This window comes from Watersipora subatra, chromosome 5 (genome assembly GCF_963576615.1).
Source record: "Watersipora subatra chromosome 5, tzWatSuba1.1, whole genome shotgun sequence".
In the NCBI taxonomy this organism is placed as follows: domain Eukaryota; kingdom Metazoa; phylum Bryozoa; class Gymnolaemata; order Cheilostomatida; family Watersiporidae; genus Watersipora; species Watersipora subatra.
In genome coordinates, this window is record NC_088712.1 from 2,611,857 (window position 1) to 2,637,279 (window position 25,423).

General features: G+C 34.4%; 1 protein-coding gene across 1 annotated transcript in view; it reads left to right on the forward strand.

The window, feature by feature from the left end:
- Window positions 1-10,814, forward strand: part of LOC137397044 (RNA polymerase II-associated factor 1 homolog) — a 37,900-nt gene extending 27,086 nt beyond the window's left edge. Inside the window, exons 8-10 of the mRNA XM_068083328.1 lie at window positions 1,884-2,020; window positions 8,892-8,977; window positions 10,537-10,814. Of these exons, the coding sequence (XP_067939429.1) occupies window positions 1,884-2,020; window positions 8,892-8,977; window positions 10,537-10,651 (338 nt within the window). The 3' untranslated portion in view covers window positions 10,652-10,814. The remainder of the gene's footprint in view (window positions 1-1,883; window positions 2,021-8,891; window positions 8,978-10,536) is intronic.
- Window positions 10,815-25,423: the final 14,609 nt, after the last annotated feature.

Genomic DNA, 25,423 nt, shown 5'->3' on the forward strand with positions numbered 1-25,423 from the left:
AGTTATGCAGGGAAGTTGGGCTCAAGTGTACCGGGGAAATATTGACTGTATTCGCGTGCATTGACACTTGCGGTCAAAGCTGGCTGATTTACATAACAATTGCTTGATATTCCCGCCTGTCATGATGGGTAAGCTGAATGTCATATAATATGTTTCAAACCAAGTTTGAAACGCTTCGGATAAAGTAAAAGATGATATAACTCTATCGTTTTATGAAATAGTTTTTATGTCAGAGTTATCAAACAGGAATGCTAAAACAATAAAAATACTAAGAACTAAGTGTGATTAATATTCCCATTTCATAATCGACGTTGGTTTCTGTAAATGTCGTCAATGATATACAGCCCCCCAAGGATAGCCGACGGCTGTCATGTGGGCGGGTTTAATGATGGAGCTATGTGAGGATTATGCTAGCCTGGGTTTCGGAGCAAACACAACTCTCGCGGGCGATCGCGTTGCCTTGTTAGGTTTTGAAAAACACAACTCACTGTTATCGGTTCATTAGCTCATTCAGTCAGTAGACCCCGCGGTTCACAATAGTAAACCTTGAATTTCTACAATGTAGGGGTAATACCTAACCAAAATAATGGATCCATACAAAATAAGACATTTCAAATTACCTACTTTTAGTAATTTTAAAATGTGTAAAAGTTGTAGTATATGCTTAAAGTTGAATATAATTTACCCGAACAACGGCTTTTTTCCTAGTTTTTGATTAATATTTTGTCACCCCTAATATAAAATGACAGTCTTTCATCGTTCTCTCATTGTTTTACCTTGCCAATAAGATGGGACAGCAGGCAAAGCTGTGCAGTGTAGCTTTTATACTCAAAATCTAAATATAAAACCGAATTTGAGCTATTTTTACGATTGTGACTATTAATATCACTAATGCTTGTGACTGGCAACTGACTGATCATAATGGTGACGATATTGGGATACTATATTTATTTGACAACGCAGTGAATTCAACAGATAAGTGAAATAACCACTATAGTTCATAATATTTGTAAATTTACAAGGTGCTTTATTCAGTATATTTCTTTGTTCGGGTGCCGTGTTCGGGTTCATCCCAACAGAGCTCCATCATTAAACCCCGCCCATATGAGAGCCGTCGGCTATCCTTGGGGGGCTGTATATCATTGATGTCATGGACCAAAGGTTATGCTCCCGTGACTAATAATACCATGTAATACCTTATAATATATATAAGCATATATAATATATATACTTATATATTGTATATAATATATCGAATAATATATAATCTTTACTATAATAGGAGCAACGATGAGAAGAAACCCAGATCTTTGGACAAAATGTTGGAAGAGTGAATATTTTATTCAATAAAGTCGATTAAGTTCATTTTTTGTCTTAGTTGTGATTTTAAACGCATGTTTTAAAATGCGTGTTATGATGTGGTGCACTTTACATACTGAGGATATGAGACTGCACCCTTTGATATGGTGCACCCCTAGTGGAAAATATAATCGTGCTGCGGTATATATAATCGTGCGCATGTATATTATCATCTTTATCAAGGTTTTTATTCGAGCAAATAAAAAGTCTTTATAACTTTTAGACATAAAAAATCATTCACAGCGTATGATAACCAATTAAACCAGTTATTAGTTACCTTAAAGCTTTTTAAATATATTTAGCACATAAGCGAATATACATTGCCTATTTATGATCGATATTTCGATATCGAGATTGTAGATGCTTAGAGTTCTTAGAAGTTAAGTTCGACCCCTTTTAATGTCCTGTATTTTAACAGAAGAATCAGGGCTATACATTGTTAACTTGAAAGTATATTTATCTGTGCCGTGTGTAGTGAGAAAAGAATTAGTTTTGTGGTATATGAGTTGCTATCGACTTCGCAGGAGGTGGCCCGGCTCCAAAGACACGACTGATTGTTCGTCACAGGCCGATGAACGACACAGAGGAAGGGGAGATGGAGCGGAGGATGACTCTGCTTGAGCCCCTCGCTGAGGATGAAGAGGAGGCATCTCATGCAGAGGTGAGAACGCTTGTATGGAGATCATTTCCTTTTAGTTCTCAAAAATCGGTTAATACGCATTGGTTTGACTCTGAAATGTTTTCATGCTGGCTAGGGCAGGCTTCTTATTTGATACTGTCTAAACAGGTTGCAGTTGTAGTGTAATGGATAGCGCCCCCTGTCAGTGGTTCAAGCCCTGCTACGGTCACTGAATTGTTGTAAGGAAGACAAGCTTGACAAAAAGCCTCATTATTGACATAAAATGTCTAATTAATCCAAAAATGGGAAACACATTTTCAGTGAAAATGGTTTTTAGGAGTAACTGTTTCTGTTCTCTTCTTTTAAGTGATTTTCGTCAAGCATTATAAATGAAATAGCTAAACATAGAACGAAATAGATACGGGACAGTTGAACAGCGGTTTTTTATAAAAACTTTTTTTGTAGAATTCCCCACTTTTCATATCTGTGATATAGCAGTGAATTCGGTCAGTGACAAGGATCTGTGTGCAGAAAAATGTTGCTTTTTTGCGTTAATTTCTTTTTTTCACAGCAAGGTCCAGGTTCCTTTTTTCTAATGGGCTGACTTGACTTTTTTTCAATTTTATTAGCATTTTCTTTCTTAGACTACAGAATTTAATGTGAAAATTATTTTTTAAGAGTAAAGCGAAGTTAATTAAATTTTTTAAATAAAGAATTGTTAAAAGTATTTTTAGCTATTTTTTACTATAAGTACCACTTGTGTTATGGCCTATATTATAACCTATATTATGGCCTTTATTATATACGCAGTTTGGAAGGTTCTAGAAGTAGTCTGTAAAGTGTTATCTGATTACAATTGTTCCATCTGTTGATGGAACAATTGAAGAGATTTCAAAACCTGTACTAGTTTACAGTAAACATAGTTCTAACAGTTGTAAGCTTCCAAGTAAATGCCTATATATGAAGTAGGTCTAAGGTGACTTCTAGCTAGACCACATGTCGACTTACCTTTTACGAAACAAATTAATATAAACTGCCAAAAACTCTTCTCAACTGTCAGACTTTTTTATCAGCTGTCTACTATCAAGCACTTGCAAAGCTTGTCAACTTTTAGGTACCCTCATCAGCTGTCAATTTTCAGACACTGAACTTTTTTGTCAGCTATCAGACAATCTCATCATCTATCTACTGTCAAGCACCCTGCTTTTTCTGCCAACTGCCAAGCACTTGCCTAGTCTGTCAACTGCTAGGCGCCCTTATCAGCGGTCAAATGTTATACTCTAGCTTGTATTGTCAGCTATCAGGCAATTTCACTGTCTTTCCACTGTCAAGCACCCGCCTTTGCCTGCCAACAGACGGGTACTCGCATTGCCATTGTCTAAACTCAGTTGAACTGATTGAGATCGACTTGCATGCCTTTTTTATTCGCGTGTCAACTTTTTTTCAAATAAGTTACTGTCACTATCTGACCTACATTGGACGGAACCAATCTTCGACTCATTCAATTCTCGAGATTTGTGGTCAGCTAGGCAGGCGTTAAATCCACATGTAATGAGGGCGTTTCCAGCAAACATTTGTTATCTAGAGGATAACTAGGATTTATTGTTGCTTTAATACGTCTGACAACGGCACACGCCCGACATAAATTATTCCTGTGTATACATGTCGTAGCATCAACTACAATTCTAGCCAGACTAAGCCCGTGTTGTACAAGACTACAATGAGAGCCGTCTCTGTCTGTTTGTCCAAAGACACAGCTGGAGGTTGCTAAAAAATATTTCATTGTACTAGATTTGAACCTGCAACATTCGGCTTTGCCGCCCAACACACTACGACTTGTCGTTCGTTTGCCTTGAAGTGTTTTAGTAGTCTATGATAGTAGTCTATAATAGTAGGCGTCTATGGTGGTAGTCTTTCATCTGTGTGATTAAAAACTTTTCTGTTTTTGTTACCAAAAGTACAAGCATATAATTGAGATATGATAATTTTTATTTCAGTCAATCGTGTGCTAGAATATATCATAGTAGAGTATATCATAGTGATATATAGAGTGGACCATAGCATTTAGTTAATCATATGTCGACATACAAGTCAATGCATTCTGGGACTGAGCACGTATGTCAATTTTCTCAAATCTCAATGCAATATTTCTTATATAAAATAACTATAATTACATCAATCCATTCCCATACTGAAAAAACTACTTAAAACAAAATTTTACGCTGGAAAAATGCTTTTTAAATTCTTGTAATTCGCTACCCATAAAAGTAACAAATACCTATTTAGTGGTTATGATCTGCAATAAAATGTAACATTACTATGTGCAGTACTGTATGGAGTTCTTACCTTCGAGATAATCTAGTGGTTAACGGGAGTGTCACTGAGGGGGGTCCTCCCATGTTTTGTGACGATTCTGGCGACCCGACGACAGGAATATTTAAAAAGTGACAGACGAGACGACCATTTATCAATGTAGGTGACGAGGTGACGATGATTGTGTAAGTAGGATTACTAAAGGTACGGCTGCACGTAACGAATTTTTCGTTGGTTCTGAGTTTTGACCGAAATCACGAAAAACGCAGAATTAATCGGTCGAAATTCAAAGAATTATTTGAGCTGTGCATGCCCACCGACTTCGTCGACGAAACGCTTTTAAAAGATTAAACAAATTATTAGCAAGCACGATTCTAGCAGCTTTAGCAATTAGTATAGTCCAAGACATGTATCGTGACACACAATAAAAATACGAAAGTATTTCAACATAAAACACACTATGTAACTGTTTAGGTCGCGCTATTGTTGGTTAACGAGCACGACTCTAGCAAATTTTAACATATATGTAGTCCGAGAACATAATGCGACACATAAGAAAAATATTACAGAAAGTTACCATAGTAAATACGATGCAACCGACTTGATTGCGCTAGAGATGTCAACTTTTTCTACCACAAAACTTTTGCTGCTAAAAAGGAAATATAATTAAAAAATAAACAATTTGTAGCTATAGCGTCCAAACAATAAATACATTCAAAACGCAATCTAAGCAGTTGCATCATGTTGAATTGCTTCTATGTTTTGAATTGCATCTAAATTCAATTATGTTGAATTGCACTTATACTTTTATTGTGTGTCATTATACGTCTCTTGGACGTCATTATACGTCTCTCTAATTGCAAAAGCTGATGGAATCGTGCTCGCTAGCACAATTCTAGCAGCGCAGAATATTTCTGTGTGTTTCAATCATTTCGTGATTTTAGTTAGAACCAACGGAAATTTTGTTACGTGTAGCCGTACCTTTACTAACTTATTATTTGTTCATAAATCACCACGGTCAACCGAAACTTAACTAGTTTTTGTTTGAAGCATCTGGCCCAGCATTTATAGACTGCCAAAAAATTAAAGCAATGAAATGCCACGACATTGACAGCAAATCCGTTTCCAAGTCTGTGACTGACAGTGATTATTAAAGACAATCTCGGTCTATTTTCAGTGCAAGAAATATAGCCCTAAAAACCTAACACGGCTGTCACTCTTCGCGGAGTAATCAGCAACGCTCCCAAACATCACTAATATGTTTGTGAAGGTCGCTGGTTGAGCCATGCTTTTGGTTAGCAGAAGTTCAAACTGAGCGAGTTTCAGATTTTTAACGCAACCCAGTGCCACCAGAATAGATATTTGTATTAAAATAACGAATGTGAAGAAAAAGGTTGATTTGGTTGCCAACTTGAAAAAGGTGAGAGTGATTTTAAAAGTGACGACAGTGATTTTAAAAGTGACGACAGTGATTTTAAAAGTGACTATTCTGACGACAACTTTGTGTGGTAGGACCCCCACTGAGACTTGACAGCAACGTGTTCGATACACTAGACTTTTGTGACCCAACGCTAGATAAAATTTGTATAAATTTAACATATGTGAATTTAGCTTACTTCACACCCACTTAAAGCTAGGTTTTAATCTTTCACAAAATTCTAATTTTGTATTTGTTTTAATATTTTCATTATTTTTTTTGCCTCGTGTTCACTATAATTTCAAGCCCGCCTTTTAAAAACTTTTTTTATACTGATTCTACAGTAAAGACAAATCGGTACTGTTCTTGAGAAGGGCCTTTTACATACTTGGCCATATAGCGACCACATCAAGAACCAGGGTTGGCTCGGTTCAAACCAAAGGTTTAAACCGAGCCAACTCTGGTTTAAACGGTTTAAACCGCTCGAGCTGTTGGTTCAGCTCGAGCGGTTTAAACCAGCCGAAAAAAACCGGTTTTCTCGGATTTTTTCATTATTTTTGTGTGAAAAACATAATATTTTAAGCTCCTAGTGGTTCATGTGCAGTAGAAATGCAATTATATAAAATTATCAGCTGTGGAAGTTTATTTAGGACACAGTAGGAAAATTGATGGCAGAGCTCAAGTTGAAACTACATGAAATCCTAGCACAACAATTGAAATTAGTGAATTTCATTTTCAATTGCTTTTATCAAGTCTTATGATGATCTCTTTACTGATGAAATATAAAAACCATGTGAAATATACTAATCCAATCATCATTTCCAATAATGAATGAATACTTTCTCAAGTTTGGCCAGTGAGAAAGGATTACTTATAATTAGAAATTAAAACAATAAAATCCTTTTGGGCAAAAGTTTTAAGTTTGCAAACTAATATTTCATTTATTGGGCACAAGCCAAAGTAGTTGGATTGTTAGAATTCAGTTTATCAAGTTTTTTGTGTTTTGAAAAGTTGAAGTTGTGTCTCAAATTTTCAACATGCCTCGCAAGCAGGATCCCGTTTGGCAGTTTTTCACTCGAACTGCAAAAGGCAAAAGTTTTAAGGCAAAATGTAATACGTAGGTGTGCTGTCGTAACGCGAGGTCACGCAGAGAGGCTTAAAGCTCATGTAGCAAAATTTTAAGCTGAAAACACCAATTCAGACAGTGATGCTAATATTCAGGTGATAGAAGTTGAGTCATCTGCCACTGCTCCAAACACTAGCAATGCATCTGCATTATGCTCTGCTCAACACTACCACGCAACTAATAACTTGGAATAAAATTCTTATACATAGAGCTGTATGTAAAATATTCACTTTATGTGATAAGATTTCTGCTCTGTACTTCATCAATCATGTTTGATTAAAGACTCATTCCGAAATTTCCATATGTTTTCTCTCTTTTTTCCCATGACAACTTTCACAGTACCATCTTTAACAGATGATTCCACATATGTATGTTCAATACTCAATCATGCAGCTATAGTAAGTGATGTTAATTAGACTTAAAATTGCAAAAAAACCTTGGTAAAATTATAAAAACAATAAAAACCGGTTTAAGCCATAAAAACAGATTTTTTTCGGTTTTTTTCATAAAAACCATGTTTTTTTCTAACCCTGTTAAGAACTGGCTCGCATGGTCATATTTCAAAGTTTGTTGTATCTTGAGCCAAAACTTCGCTTAAATTTCTGCTCGGAACTCGAGTTTCTCGTATATCGAGTTATTACTGTATTTATTCTACATCATTTCTTAGCTATGAATCCGCTTTGAAATTAGTCACTCACATTTACTTAGTCTTTAGACAGTTTCACGCTCTTGTGACTGTATACTCATTCCACCCCTACCATATTTTACCAACCAGTTCTATAGTAAAGTTTAGTTTATTTCTGCTCACCTAGATTGTCAGTGTTGTTTTTAAGTAAACAGTGTGTCATTGATTTGTTACTGCCAGTTACAAAAAATATCAAAGCTAGTAGTTAGTTATTCCAAAGCAAGCGAGTAGACTAGAAAGAGCATCCGATTTGTAATGAGGCTTTTAGCAAGTCCATTAAACGACTTTTTATAATGCTGTGGCCACTCCTACCTACAGCTTACAGTCTAAAAGCCTATAAAATCTGTTCATAGCACTGATTAGGGACGTCTGGTTGAAGAGGCAGACAAGAACAGCTCAAAACCAAAGATAGTACATTTCCCTAGAATAAATCAGTGATGTTTTTACCACCCAATGCTTCTTATAAACTCGGTGGCATTAGACTCGGTTGGTTGTGAAGCCATCGCATAGATTTTGCAAATTACATACTTACGCGCTTGCTGCAAAAATGATGATTTGTACCGTACTTTTCGGACTATGAACCGTACCCCTATATAAGCCGCATCTGCTTCATATTCCAAAAACCGATAATAAAGCAATACATAGGCCGCACCTTTGTATAGGCCGCAGAACTCAGGACGGTTATTTTTAACGCGGCCGCAACTTTCCTGTTTAAAACAGAACAGTGCCTAACGGCACAGTTTCGTATTAATCGGCGCTTTTTAACCTAGTGCCTAGCAGAACAGTACTGTTAGGAATTGTTTCGTATTTTCTTTCATCGCTAAAGGCGCACTAACCGTAGATTATGGTTAATGCGCCCTAGCGTTCAAAGAAAAAGCCATAGAATAGCCGCACCCTTATATAAGCCGCAGAGCTCAAATCATCAGAAAAAAGTAGCGGCTAATAGTCCGAAAAGTACGGTACATAAAATTAAATTTCGGCAATTCAGGCTTCTTAGTAAATGGATAGATATTGGCTTTATTTACACTGGTCGATGCTGTGTAAAGCAAATTAGACCATGATTAAAAAAATTAAAACAAATACAAAAAAATATGCACTTTCAAAAGTTGTCATTGACAGATTCATCAATTTTAAAAGACAAGACTGGCGTTCCTTGCTAGCATGTGCAATCGGTGAGCCAAGATGAATTTTGAATCCCTGTTGACAAACACCCGCTTCTCGGACCTAGCACGAATTATATTGAAATCGAAAAGCTTATGCGTCTCAATATCTATGGGTAAAATGAAGATTTTCTCTTGAGGGTTTATCAAACCATGTGTTGGGCTTTCTTCTTGTATGATATACGCTGTTCAAATTTTAGTGTTTTTTGCAGACTTCAGAATCAGAGGGCGAGAAGGAGAAAGAGAAGTCTCCAAGCAGGTCAGCGAGCAGATCAGCGAGCAGCAGCGAAAGTAGCGGGTATGTTACTTTTGATCACTCTGACAGGATAAGTGTCATTAGGTGTTTCATATCTCATTACCCGCTTGATATTAATTATGAACATGGCATCTGATGTTTAGTATATGGTAATAGTAGGATATAATAAACAAGGGTTAGTATATGGTAATAGTAGGGATATAATAAACAATGGTTAGTATATGGTAACAGTAGGGATATAATAAACAAGGGTTAGTATATGGTAACAGTAGGGTTATAATAAACAAGGGTTAGTAGTTGGTAACAGTAGGGATATAATAAACAATGGTTAGTATATGGTAACAGTAGGGATATAATAAACAAGGGTTAGTATATAGTAACAGTAGGGATATAATAAACAAGGGTTAGTATATGGTAATAGTAGGGATATGATAAACAAGGGTTAGTATATGGTAATATTAGGGATATAATAAACAAGGGTTAGTATATGGTAACAGTAGGGTTATAATAAACAAGGGTTAGTAGGTGGTAATAGTAGGGGTATAATAAACAAGGGTTAGTATATGGTAATAGTAGGGATATAATAAACAAGGGTTAGTATATGGTAACAGTAGGGTTATAATAAACAAGGGTTAGTAGTTGGTAATAGTAGGGATATAATAAACAAGGGTTAGTATATGGTAACAGTAGGGTTATAATAAACAAGGGTTAGTAGTTGGTAACAGTAGGGATATAATAAACAAGGGTTAGTATATGGTAACAGTAGGGTTATAATAAACAAGGGTTAGTAGTTGGTAACAGTAGGGATATAATAAACAAGGGTTAGTATATGGTAACAGTAGGGTTATAATAAACAAGGGTTAGTAGTTGGTAACAGTAGGGATATAATAAACAAGGGTTAGTATATGGTAACAGTAGGGTTATAATAAACAAGGGTTAGTATATGGTAACAGTAGGGTTATAATAAACAAGGGTTAGTAGTTGGTAACAGTAGGGATATAATAAACAAGGGTTAGTATATGGTAACAGTAGGGATATAATAAACAAGGGTTAGTATATGGTAACAGTAGGGTTATAATAAACAAGGGTTAGTATATGGTAACAGTAGGGTTATAATAAACAAGGGTTAGTAGTTGGTAACAGTAGGGATATAATAAACAAGGGTTAGTATATGGTAACAGTAGGGTTATAATAAACAAGGGTTAGTAGTTGGTAACAGTAGGGATATAATAAACAAGGGTTAGTATATGGTAACAGTAGGGTTATAATAAACAAGGGTTAGTAGTTGGTAACAGTAGGGATATAATAAACAAGGGTTAGTATATAGTAACAGTAGGGATATAATAAACAAGGGTTAGTATATGGTAACAGTAGGGATATAATAAATAAGGGTTAGTAGTTGGTAATAGTAGTATACAAGAACTGGAAATATGACTTCCTTAAATGTATTTTCTGAAACCGTTCTTATTGGCTTGGTATTTTCTGGAAGCTGTTGCAATCGAATTATCTGTCTATTGTCAACTTTTGGTTATTGTAGAGATCTAAGCTTAGTGGTTAGTCATGTAGTGACAGTGTACTCACAAATCCCTTATATATTGTAGCTCTTCTTCTGGTTCATCGTCTGAAAGTGAGGACGAGGGCGCTGGAAAGGCATCAGCTGATGACAAGAAAAGCGGAGATGATGAAGCTGAGATATTCGGCAGCGACAGCGATTGAAGCAGATGTCTTCACAGTACATCTGCGTTTCTGGACACTCTGTTTATCTTGTATATAAGAGTTGTAAATACTGGGTCTTTCTTTTTTCTTTTTATAAAGGTATGAATTTTCTGGATAGCTCTATGACTCTGTCTGTGGCTAAATAATGTACCCGTCTTGCAATATGAATAAAAAAGGCTTAAACTTATTCAGCCTGTCTACATCGGCCACTTGGACTGTTTCCCCTTTGCAACAATCTTGAAGTCAGCTGAGAACAGCTGCATTTACATGTTAATAATTATTATAATTTATGTATTAAATATCGCAAATTATCTCCTTAAAGGTTGGCTTGCAACAAAATTCACCTTGCAGTTATTTGGTATCCGAAAGTTCACCATGTCTTCCTCTGCTCTGTTGCAGGTTCAAAATATGTGGGAATGTGATTACAAGCTCTTAAAATCTTAAAAAAAACGAACAGTTAATCGCAGCCACACGAGACCGCCGTAGTTTGGATTCTCTTTCCAAAATGTCTCAAATTTGACGCTGTTGAACATGATGTGCTTCTGTTTACACTTCCATGCAACCTTATTCGTTGAAATATTTTTACAAATATACTTCACGCATTCAATAAAACCATGTCTATTGTTCTTACGCGTTTGTTTTATCGTCATTGTAATGCTGTCACTTCGAGCACTGATATCTCAAAACCTAGCCAAAAAACGGATATAATTTTTTAACCTTGGCACGAGGGGGCGCATATCATCCTCTGATAAACATGAGGAGCCTGTTGGTCACATGTGATGGTAAAAAATGCTATAAAAGTTGTTCACGCTATTTGGCGAAAAATATTGGTCACAAGATCAGATTATGGCTAGATGATTAGACAAAGCTGAAACAAAACTGTTAAGTAACGAGCATCTACACTGTATATTTGATGAGGGTTTGCCGGTAGGACCCGAAGTGTTTGTCACAAACTAGTGCTACAAGAAATGTTATATTCAGCCTTTTATTGGCTTTTCATTTCATCTGATAACATCACATGTCAAAAACAATAACCAAGTTGAGTACTTCATCGAAATAAAGAAATTCCAACCTATGGCCGTTTTTTAAGTGTTCGTTTTTGAGCTTGTAATCATTTTAAACATTGTAAATCATTGTAAACATTTCCACATATTTTGAACCTACAACAGTGCAGAGTAAAACATGGTAAACCTTTTGATACTAAATAAGTAATGTAATTTTGGTGCAAGTCAACCTTTAAGCTGTTTCTGTGATTACAGGAAATAGTTTGTTCACTATTATTGTAGTTTTAATATTTATACATCGGGAAACCTAACCGCAAAAGACATGGCATTTATTGCAAGTACAAATGCTCACGTGAAAACCTGTCTGAATGTAGGATGTCCTAAATTTTGAGTTCCAATGCTTAATGTTTGGAATTTCTGACCAGGTATGTCGCTAGCGCAGATCAGAGGAGAGACGGCACATGCTGTTGCACTAGATACGTTCTTCCAATACACTCGGATCAGCATGGTCTTGCTCGCGTACAATACAGTTCTTTTTCGGTTTCCAAACGAATCAGATCTCAAGTTAAACAAATCTCAAGTTCAAAAAGAACCGAGACTTGAAACAAAAGTTCAGAAACCAAATCTCTCTGAGTTAGTCAAAAAAACATGGCCCTGCTCGTTTGCCAGCGGATGCTCTTTTTAGTAATCTAGTGTTAGCTGTGTTTTACCAAATACTGACTATATTTGGTGTTTTGCGTATAGCATTGGTGTAATGTTTATTTTATACGTATTAGAATATTGTTTCTACTTTCTAAATTTTACACAAAAACTGACATTTGATTCGGTGCGAGTTGCTACAGATAGGATATTACATTCTCTTGCCTTCTTCATTAACTTCTATGAGACGTTCGGTATATTTATATATTACCTGTTCTTTTAATAGAGAGCAAGTCAGTACAAAAATGCATTTCCAGGCTTGGAATAGATAAAGTTATTCACACTAGTACACTGTCAGATAAGAGGGCTGTGTGAGATCAGGAGGTATGGCGATACAGCACAAAGATACACCTTAATGCTGAAATGACAAAAACAGGTTTATTGGCGCAGGAATTAAAGTGTTGGTCTACTATAATAGCTGTATATCCAGAGTTTGAATGTCATTTATATCGAACTTTTATCTCAATCAACTCTGGCTTCGGACAGTTGAACAGACTGAACAAGCAATATTTTTGAAATGTTAGTAGGTGATGCGATGATTGATGCGATTATGAGAGTGTTGGTTGTTCGCATGTTTCCAACAACCATGCTCATTGTTGTGAGATCAAATCCTGTACAATGTAATCTTTTTCTAAGCCTCCAACAGAGGTTACTTTTGCCACTTGTTTACTATTGGATAAGCTTTTCAAGTGATCAAAAATAATACTAATAAGCTTATGCGATAAAGTAAGATATATAAATCTCAATATTTATTGGCCATCTATCTGCTGTGTGTCCAATTACAACGATTAAAACCTAGCAATGAAAAACTGCATGGCACTGGATTTGAAATCACGACTTTTGAATTTCAAGTATACAAACACACATCTAACTCCTAGGCCAAGCCATTCTTGTCATACTCAGCTATCTTATCTGTTGTTATTGTGGTTGCAGGTTACAAGCTTGATATGTACTTTTTTATTATTAATTAATATTACCTTGTACGTTTGTTTTTTTTCTGAAATTTTTTCAAAAGCCATTTTAAAATCTGTTATTATTTATTGATTTTTAATTTACAATTATGTCATTTCCAATTTCAAATGTGCCATTACTCTCCTTCAATATCCAGTTCTCCCTCAGGGCAATCGTTAACACTGTAACAGCTAGAAGTCTTTCATGTGGGCATTTTTATGCTGTCTTATCTCAAGTGGGAATCGCCTCAACATTCTCGTCGTTCGGTCAGACAAAGTAACCTCGTGCGCTTTACTGCTATGTTTGCACCAGTGTTAATAACTACCAGTCTCGTCATATTCAAAGTTTTGATGAATAGCTGTTTCTGCGTCCATAACTTTTTTACACACACTTCTATGTGCTAAATATTATTTTTAATTAAACATACGATTTTTTTTCAGTTCGTATTAATTGCATTAGTATCAAATCATTTTTATTGTAGTAGAACAGATTATCTAGCCATTACTGACTAACTATTTCACATTTCAACACCTTTACAGATGTTTAATTTTTTTTTAATTTATTCGAACTGCACAAAACACTTTTTTCATGATATAAAATTTAAAAGTTAAAATGGTATATTTTGTGTTGTACATGTTAAATAAAAATAATTTTCTTTGCCAAAATCTTTTTTATTAACCAAGCAAAGCCGGGCATTCATCAAGTTGTTCATATTTAATACATTATTATTTATTTATTACACAAGCGTTGCTGAAAACGACTTTCCACACTTGACCTTAATAGTTAATTGACAGATAATAAAGGTTTTAGTGAACATGAAAGAGAATCGGGTTGAATATACACATAATGACAAGTAGAGATGCTAAGTACATTCAACAATGTTAATAATGATGCCGATGCCCTCATGGTTGTGCTACAAACAAACCAAACATATCATAATGTAGTGACCTTTGAGGGGATATTTTAGCAAAAAAGAAGACTTTGATGAGCTTATATGGAAGCTTCACTAAGTGACCTTTACCTGGAGTAGCTGATGTGCCATACTTGGCTGAGTTACCATCGTCATATCTTATGTTGATGCGGCATTACCTAACCGCATTCTCTGCAAATAGGCAACCAAATAATAAATCTTGATATTTGAAGGATGGAAAGATCCTGCCTGCACTGGATTTCTGAAAAGATGACCTGCCATTAAAATGTATAATTAAATTTGGTAAACCAGTGAAAGATTAGACATTCTTTATATTCATTCAAGCTATCTGTACATGTATCTTGATTTGACCTACATATTTGACCTAAATATTGATAAAGAGGAGCGGGCTGCGAGTCTGTAAATTTTTTTCCAACTGTACACAAAGATTACCATATTTGTTCTGTTTCTGGTTGGCTCTGGATATTAAGATAAATTGTAGATTTTTTCTAACTCAATTTGCTGACTCATCATTTCAAAAGAAAATAGGTTTGAACTGAAAAGAAAAAAAACTTAAAAAATTAAAAAAAAACTTCGTGGTTTTCAAAATTATGGCAACCCTTTATTTGTTGTTGATTAATAGATCTTCTCATATCTTAGCTCTAAGTATGTATGTACGTACATATGTATGTTTGTATCTATGTATGAACATATGTATGTTTGTACCTGTGTATGTACATATGTATATTTGTACTTATGTATGTATGTACATATGTATGTATGTACGTATGTATGTACATGTGTATGTACGTATGTATGCACATATGTATGTACGTATGAGTTTATTGTAAGTTATTTGCCCTATCTGTCCCCCATTTTATAAAATGCATAGTAGGGTAATAATGAATTCATTCCCAGGAAGTTTGGTGAGTGGGTTATTGTAAGCATTTTCCATTGCTGTTAGTTTTGAGCCAACATATTCACTTTAACAACCAAGAGGGAAGGCTGGAGTTACCTTTCATATTTGTAGCAACTTTTAGCCGTTACAACTCTATGCAACCACTGCTAAATATATTTATGGCTAGATTTGCATATTGAATAGTTCATTAAAACTGGTTTACCAAATCCACGGAGCTTCTTTTATGTCGGTAAGCTTACTAGTTAGTCTGTTGAGGGAGACCACAGTCTACCTTGTGGAAAACCTCGTTACCAGCCAAATGTGTAGCATGGCTTGAGTCTATAGGAACACAAATAACATAGAAATTTGACATGGAATAAAGTTCTTTATTTTTAAAGCAGATTTGATTATGCTGCTGAGAAAAAGCAATACTGCTTTGAGAAAAATTGGAATAAAAAATGACTGTTTGCAGCCAAGTTGGAATATGTCACACAGCAGATGTGGTGACACCCAGAGTTCTTATATACGACCCCTTGTACTGGTCTATCAAGAGAAGATTCAAACTTTTCACTAGATGTTGTCTTTATTGCTAATAAATAACGAATGAATAAAGCCAGTAGCATGTCAACCCTTATGTACTAAAACATTATTCCATTAATTTCCAGAAAAACACCATTATTAGTCAGTTGCTAAAAATAGAATATTGCGTAATAACTGAGTAAGTGAACTGTGCTAATAAAGAAATAACATGACTTTGAACAATAACATGGATTGCGCAATACTACATCAGCCAATTAACTATTGCTCAATGCAACATCAGCAATTCAACGATTGCGCAACATGCATATACAAAGTCAGCAGTTTGATGCAGATTATATTGACAAAATAGAAAATGACTGCTTGTAGCCAGATCCCAGCACTTCTTTATGATGAACAATTAAAGTGTACAAAAGAAAGATATCAGATTTCGTTGTTTCAATTCCTCAAATGTAGAGGTAACTGACGCTGAAATCTCTCCTTTTAAGTGCAGCCAGTGGACATGTAACAAAAAACTGATTAAAAATGAACTTATGCAAACTTATCATAGGTTTTATCAAAAAGTATACGTATTATTTTATTATAAATTTGGTAAGAAATTTATTAAAATTTGACTAATCATAAAAATTACTAAAAGTTTCATATTACACAAAAGGTGTGTAACACTCATCAGATGAAATGCTTCGTCATAGTCATACTTAGACTAAGCATTTTATCTGATGAGTGTTACACACCTTTTGTGTAATATGAAAATTTTAGTAATTTTTATGCTTAGTCAAATTTTAATAAATTTCTTACCAAATTTATAGTAAGCTCTACTTTAGTATCGAACACTTTATGCTGACTTTTAGCCTATACTTAATTGTATATATATATTTATGTATATTTGTATATATATATAAATATAGATATAGCATATACTTTATTTTATTATATATGTTTGTGTTTTATGCTTGAGGCGATCTGATTACTTTTAAGATTAGAGTCAACAAAACTTGATCGCGATTTAAACGATTAAAACGCTCCGAAGAGAAACTACATGCCAAATAAGGCCACTAGTTGCTATCTTTGCTATCAGTTAATATCAGTTATCAGCTCAAGTCGCAGAGTTATACGTTTCCATTTTGGTGATATCTTTGCAATTATATACCTCAATCACACTTCTGCTTGGTCTGAGCAGTTCACTTGCTGTCAAGTTTTGTCGATCTGGTCTTGAACAATTTTTGCAGTCAAATCACCTCAAACATAATAAACAATCGCAAACGATAGACAAATGTCGATACTTCTGAAAAAATTTGGTGTCAAGTTCATTTTTAAGTAAGTTAGGGTTCAATGTGTTCTCTTATTACACTGAAAACATACCTGCCAACTCTCACGCATTGGGCGTGAGACTCATGCAATCACCCAAAAGAAAAAATGAAAATGCGTGAGATTTTTGCCTCAATTTCCACAATTTTATATATACTATCATTGATACATCAATTGCCCCAAAACCAAATCTCACGCATTGCCCCACTCTGGGGTTGGCAAGCCTGACTGAAAAGCTTTTCTTAAGCATTCAAGGTAATGCTTTGATGGAAGTATATTTGATACTTTGATATACAAACATTTTTGCATTATATTAAAGTTCATATCATCAACTAGAAAAAAGGCTTTTAGACTGGAATCACTTTCATACCGTACAATAATTTTATATATTTGGCGTAATATTTTGTAGAAACAGTGAAAGCTCCAAGATAGAGATGCAAATGTTTGTTGGTTGCATGGTTGGTTGTGCTTATTTTACATCTGTGGCAATGTTGTAATTGTTGACTTCATAATCTCACGTTTGATTTGTCTGAACCTTTATAATATAAAGTTGCTTCAAGATTATAATATATAATCATATTTAATATGTATACAATCATTTTTATATATAATATATAATGCTTCAAGATTAAAATCGATTAAACTTAATAAGTTTAATCGGTTTTAATCTTGAAGCATTCTGGCATTCAGATCGTTTCACAAGTCAAAAACAGCCGCAAGTGATAGAAAAATGTTGAAATTTTCTGACAAATCTACAAAACTGTAGTGCAAGTCATTTTTAAGAGAGTTCAATTGTAGTATTTATTCCATTTTGTGGTTAGATTATCTAGTATCAAAATATCAGACATTTTTGTGACAAACTTGTGGCGGATTTTGCTCATGAAAGGAGGAAGGATGTATTAGATTTGACACCTTTGGATAGGTCGTAACGAGTGCACTCGCCGGATGAATTAAAGATACTAAAAATATAGAGATAATATCTATTTCCTGTCTGATGTGTTGGACCTAATACTACCACCAGCTGTTAGTTCAGGAAATGTGGATCAGTGTCATTTCTTGACTCATTTGGCTGGATTCCAAAATAAGCTGATATTGTTATGCATTCTTTTGCTGCACCTTTCTAGCTTGGACCAGCAATAGAAGAATAATCTAGCATTTACTATGGCAAAACTAAACAGAACTGGAGAATTTAGTATGACAAAATTTTATTTGTTTCAACTGACGAATTATCAATGACTATTACTCTGGTAGTCTAATATGCGGTGCCAAAAAATGACACAAAAGAACTGTGCGTAATTGGTGCAGGTGTTAGAGTTCGAACCCCACACAAAGCAATATTTTATCCCAATTTCCAACTCTGACTTCTGACAGACGTACAGTAAATATTTGGCATAATTTTAAAGTTATACAAACAGTGACCAATGCCACTTTTACGGGTAGCGTATGTATGTAGTGTTATTATCTAGTAATTTGTTGTAAACGAGGGGACAGATATCTTTTCCCAGTTTGGCATGTAAACAAAAAGGGCGAAATACTCTTCGTTTTATAGACTTTTCCAGTATCCAACAATGGCTTCAGACAGACAGACAGACAAACAGACGGAGATGGTTCTTATTGTAGCAAATACTAGTACGTTGGTAGTCTAGTGTACCGCAAGAGATCATCAGGTGTAATAATTATGTGTACAACTATTCCAAATTGAGGTAAAGCAGTTGATTAAATGCAGATGTTTGAGCGTCATTCTACCAAGCTGAGTGATGTGAGTTCAAATCTTGTATGACACCATTTTTTCACCAACACCTACTTGTGGCTTCAAACAGACGGAAAAGGATTTTATTATAGCAAAAATTACAATGTGGAATTTTTGCTTCTTGTCTGAGCCAGTTGTCCATAACCGTATGCAATAACTTTCTGGTAAAGTTCTTTTAAGCAGGTTTATTAGTTGTTGTCTTATCATGCTGAACTGCCATGGAATACTGCTACATAATAATTATGCGGTGTCGCCTTCTCACTATGTTATCGTAATTAAAATATTACATAAAATACTTTTAGATGTGTTAAATACGCCCAAAATGCTGGTGCTTGGGTTTGACAACGGGTGGTATCTTGGAAAGATGGCTTTCTAAATAACTAGCCAAAAACCTGAAACCTTTTGATCAGATCTACTGTCAGTTACCAAAACATACAAATTATCCAATATAGGGCATAAATTTTAACAAAAATTTGATTCTACACCCTGAGTAATCTTCAAAATGTGATCTTAAAGTTTTTAAAACTGGACTAGTGCACACAAAGTCATATCCGCACATTGAAAAGGCAGAACATGGAGTACTGGACTGCACCTTAAACAGCCTGCGTTGTCTCACACACGTACTCTTAGGCTACAATATGGTACATAAAGCATCAAAAACAATCACAAATGATAGAAATATACTGATACTTTCTGATAAAATCTACTAAAATTCTGCGTAAGCTCATCTTTGACGAGTATAAATTTGGAAAGCAGGTTTGATATTACATGGTTACATGTTACAGACTATGCATAGATAGATAAAAAAGCTTCCACTCCATGATTTTTGAATAAATTTTATTTTTTAATATTTTTCATTCTTTTACTCAATGTTTTACATTTATGCATAATTATCACTTTGACTAGTTTCATGGTTTCTTTTCTTCATCTTCACACTACAGTATTTCTTTTCTCCTCACTACAACTATTAACCTTTTTAATAAGTTTTTTAAAGAATTTTGTTGGTTGTCTTTCTATAAAATCTCGTTCTAATTTCAGGAAAATCATTATCTTCTTCTTTTTCTACGCGACTACCACTCATTTTAGTTTTCATAGAAACTTTGCAAATATAACAAATGCAAATATACAAAATGCAAATATAACAGGTGTGAAGCACAGACCAATATTATTTGTAGAACTAAAATATATGAAGGACATTTGCAGTATGAAACGAGAAAATTTTTTTTGTGTAGCATGATTTATTATACTTTGGCTGCCAAGTCAAAGATTTGATTCTACTTTGGTTGTCAAGTCAAATGTTTGGTTCTACTTTGGTTATCAAGTCAAATGTTTGATTTTACTTTGGATGTCAAGTCAGGTGTTTGATTCTACTTGGTTGTCAAGTCAAATGTTTGATTCTACTTTGGTTGTCAAGTCAAATATTTGCTTTTAATTTGTTTTCAGGTCAAGTGTTTTATTTGGCTTTGACTATAAATCAAAGTGTGACTGCACTCTTTCATGTCAGAAGAGGGAAAGAGCAAAACACTGGCTCAAGTAGACAGTGTTTTCATTTACATACATAACTTTGTTTTTTTATTATGTTTTTAAATCACTTCTATGATATACATTTTTAATAAATTTCTAAAGTTATCTTTGTGAGGTAAACCACGGCTAGCGTAGGCGAGTATTTCACAAGTAATCCAGCAGGTGACTCCTCTGTTACTCCTTCAATGAGACAGTGAAAGTTGATTGAGCTGATTGGCTGGTTTAGATCACATGATCACATCTAACTTAGATAGCTATTTATAATTATTGAATTATTATGTGTAAAGATAGCATAGCATTGCCATCGTGACACTTGCAGACAAATATAAGCATTCAGGGCGGACACGTTCCGTTCAGAATTAATAATCACTCGTAATCATTCTTGTGGTTATCGAGAATTTACCTTCCCATAATGCTTAGACACTGTCGCTCTTTATTTAGATATACTCGCTCAAAGTTAATCTATCTGTTTTTTAAACAGGCAATAACAAAACGGCAGAGTTGTCCTTCCTTGTAATAAAATTAGATGTGATCGATAATCTGAGTTTAGTTGTTTGTATTTAGTGAGATTGCAACAGGAGGCCTCTTATTTGATTTTAAGAGTGTATTTTAGTGTTTCCTAGCTCTTGGAGATTGAAAATAGGAATGGTGCAGCCTCTTTGAATGATTCATTTAGGTCGGAACTGTGGGTTTATGTGGCACTTTCTGGTTTTCCATTATTACTAGTTGTATCCAGAAAGTTAAGTACAATCTATTCTTCAAACTAAATATAAAAATAGTTCTGTACTTTGTGTTGAGCATTTTTTATTAGCTTTACTTGAGGGAAATAATCGTTTACTTCAGCAGTATATGCCTTTATATATACTTTTTCAAATGACCCAAATAAATGAATATGTTCTCGTGGGTATATGTATACAAATTAAAAAAGTTTTTAATGCAATAAATTCATCTTTAATCAACATATACAACGCTTACACTCTAACTTTTAAATGAAAGTGTTTGTTTATTTCTGTGTACTGTGTTTATTTCTGTTCACTGTGTCTATTTCTGTGTAGTGTGTTTATTTCTGTGTACTGTGTTTATTTCTGTGTACTGTGTTTATTTCTGTGTACTGTGTTTATTTCTGTGTACTGTGTTTATTTCTGTGTACTGTGTCTATTTCTGTGTACTGTGTTTATTTCTGTGTAGTGTGTTTACTTCTGTGTACTGTGTTTATTTCTGTGTACTGTATTTATTTCTGTGTAGTGTGTTTATTTCTGTGTACTGTGTTTATTTCTGTGTACTGTGTTTATTTCTGTGTACTGTGTTTATTTCTGTGTACTGTGTTTATTTCTGTGTACTGTGTTTATTTCTGTGTACTGTGTCTATTTCTGTGTACTGTGTTTATTTCTGTGTAGTGTGTTTACTTCTGTGTACTGTGTTTATTTCTGTGTACTGTATTTATTTCTGTGTACTGTGTTTATTTCTGTGTATTGTGTTTATTTCTGTGCACTGTGTTTATTTCTTTGTAGTGTGTTTATTTCTGTGTGCTGTGTTTATTTCTGTGTACTGTGTTTATTTCTGTGTACTGTGTTTATTTCTGTGTACTGTGTTTATTTCTGTGTATTGTGTTTATTTCTGTGTACTGTGTTTATTTCTGTGTACTGTGTTTATTTCTGTGTACTGTGTTTATTTCTGTGCACTGTGTTTATTTCTGTGTACTGTATTTATTTCTGTGTAGTGTGTTTATTTCTGTGTACTGTGTTTATTTCTGTGTACTGTGTTTATTTCTGTGTACTGTGTTTATTTCTGTGTACTGTGTCTATTTCTGTGTACTGTGTTTATTTCTGTGTACTGTGTTTATTTCTGTGTGCTGTGTTTATTTCTGTGTACTGTGTTTATTTCTGTGTACTGTGTTTATTTCTGTGTACTGTATTTATTTCTGTGTACTGTGTTTATTTCTGTGTACTGTGTTTATTTCTGTGTACTGTGTTTATTTCTGTGTACTGTGTTTATTTCTGTGTACTGTGTTTATTTCTGTGTAGTGTGTTCATTTATGTGTACTGTGTTTATTTCTGTGTACTGTGTTTATTTCTGTGTACTGTGTTTATTTCTGTGTACTGTGTTTATTTCTGTGTACTGTGTTTATTTCTGTGTACTGTGTTTATTTCTGTGTACTGTGTTTATTTATGTGTACTGTGTTTATTTCTGTGTACTGTGTTTATTTCTGTGTACTGTGTCTATTTCTGTGTACTGTGTTTATTTCTGTGTACTGTGTTTATTTCTGTGTACTGTGTTTATTTCTGTGTACTGTATTTATTTCTGTGTAGTGTGTTTATTTCTGTGTACCGTGTTTATTTCTGTGTACTGTGTTTATTTCTGTGTACTGTGTTTATTTCTGTGTGCCGTGTTTATTTCTGTGTACCGTGTTTATTTCTGTGTACCGTGTTTATTTCTGTGTACCATGTTTATTTCTGTGTACCGTGTTTATTTCTGTGTACCGTGTTTATTTCTGTGTACCGTGTTTATTTCTGTGTACTGTGTCTATTTCTGTGTACTGTGTTTATTTATGTGTTCTGAGTTTATTTCTGTGTACTGTGTTTATTTCTGTGTACTGTGTTTATTTCTGTATATTGTGTTGATTTCTGTGTACTGTGTTTATTTTTGTGTATTTTTTAATACTGCACCGACTGCAGTACCTAATATATACAGCTCTATACTGATTGCAATAGTTCAAGCATTTTCCTTCACATTTGTGACCATATTTTTTTGATATGGCTTCACACGTAACGCTAGCTGCAGTGTTAAGAGTGAAACCATGAAAAATTGGCAGGCGTAATAAGTATGTACACAATTGATTCTATAGTATAGCCAACTAAGCATGGTAGTGTATTTAATAGATATCTGTCTGAAAAGCTGGAGGTTTAGAGTTGGAATCTAGTCTGCAGTGGGTTTTTCATTCCTAAAATTTTGTCGCTCTACCTTGGCAATTGGACAGACAGGCATATGGACACTGAGATTTATATGTATTGTATATGTTTATGTACATTTAAAATACGTACATATAATTATATGTACTCATATGTATATTGCTGAAGTAAATACTTCAGCCCTTAATTCTGTTAGCTTTACTTGAGTAAAGCTGAAATATATATTATGAGAATCTTACAGTGGTTGTGAAATTCTAAAAATTCTATTTACTTGAAGAATGATTGATAAAAAATTTTTTTTTTTGAGTATAACTGATAAGACTTTCGGTTTGATAACTAATTTTAAAAATACAAACTAATTCAAAATTGTAGACTCAACGAATAAACTTTGAAATCTATCTATATAAAAAACCAATCAATATTTCATCATGTGTTCACTGTATTTGCTTAATAAAATAAATTGTGAAATTCGTTGAGTTGTAAAAACCAGGAGAAATTTTTTAGTATAATTATTCAAAATGGTGCAAATCTAGCACACTTGGCTCCTGATGAGGGACAAGCTCTAACAGCGAACTTGACATTATAAACCACTGTTTTCTAAATATAATACTGTTTGAGATTGTCTTTAACAACGCTTATTAAAAATATAATGTGAATGAAAGCTGCTAAAGGAGTTGGTCACAGCTAGCATGAGGTAGAATTATCACCTGGTACAATGCTGAATGGTGTAGGAGACGAGTAGTCTCCTATGAAATAATTTAATTAAATATTATTGTAGAGTTAAAAAGTAAAGTTAATTGAACACCATGTTAAAAATAATGCACCTGCTTCTACCATTATGGAGATGGTGATGCTGATTCAAACCAAGTCTCAATCAACCTCTGCTCAAATGTACCACGCGCAGCTTAAACACTGTAGTCCAACAGTGTGCTCAATCAATGATCTCTTTGGGCTGCTGTTGGATTGGCAAAAACGCACTTGGTGATGAGTGGGATAATTTAGACATCAATGATACCTCTCGCAAAGCGCGTGACTTAGTGTTGTTACCACAGATACTTATTCAATATGGCGGTGCCCATAAGTGAAAATTTTGTGTCTTTTCAGCTTTTTAAAGATTTATTAAAATCAAGCAAAAAAGAAGTGAACTCCGGGATTTTGAGCCTTAAAAAATGGTACTGCCACGGCAGTAACTGCAGTGTAGGAGGATACGGCCCTGATTGTGAGCGGTACGTGGTTTGATTTCTGAAACCAAATGTGTTCCTTATTGCGTACTCCCCGTATGTAAGAAATCTAATTTGAAGAAAGTTAGCTAAAATGCTAATTCTACCATTGAAATATTTACTGTGCATGTAATAATCATTAAAAATGGCCCTGTACCTGTTATTTAATTTACAAACAAACAACTAGGTGTTTCTGAAAAGTAGCAATTTTACATCAAGCATCATAGAGAAATTACACAGCTACTGAGCGTCATGCTTTACGATTTGACGCAAGGTTGTACTCATGAAGTACCTGTCCTGGTTGCCAGATTTTTCATTAGCTAGAATGCTATGGTTTGTGTATTGTTGAACATGGTTATGCCCGAGTGCTCAAACCAAAGTGGTAACAATTTGGTATCTCATTTACTTCACTTACTTGCTGTAGTTGAACTTTTATTCCCTGTAAAACACAGAAACCTAGAACTAGGACTATTCCTCTTAACTTTAAAAGTTATTTTTACTGAAAACCTACCATGTTCCAAAATGAAGCTGTTAATGGTACATGTACTTGAGAGAACACCCATTTTGTGAAAGAAATTAGTTTGCTTCTCGAGGTCAGGTATTGAACAGCCATTGACTACTCAAGAATATAGGATTTTCTCTCGGTTGTCACGTTCTCAGAATAGATTTGATTTCTGTCAAAGTGTTGCTATAGAAACTCTCAGATAACTGCACAACTATTTGCAGTTGAAACCATCTTGAAGCAAAAAAGTTTTTTTTGGGAACATACTGTAGAAATATCTACAGTCAGTTTGATATGTGGGCCTTCTGGGACAATTCTCTAGACCTATATAAAGTTTATGCCATCGTGAAATGGGCTTTTTTAGGAACATTTTGAGACCTATCTACAGAAAACCGTTTTCACATGAGGGCTTTTTGGATCATTCCGCAAACTTATTATTAGAAAATCATCTTGATATGGAGATATTTTGGGAGCGTACGGTAGAATAATACATAAACCGCTTGAACTTATAAAGGCATGATGAGCAATCCTACATAGTACTCTGCTGTGGGTAACACGAG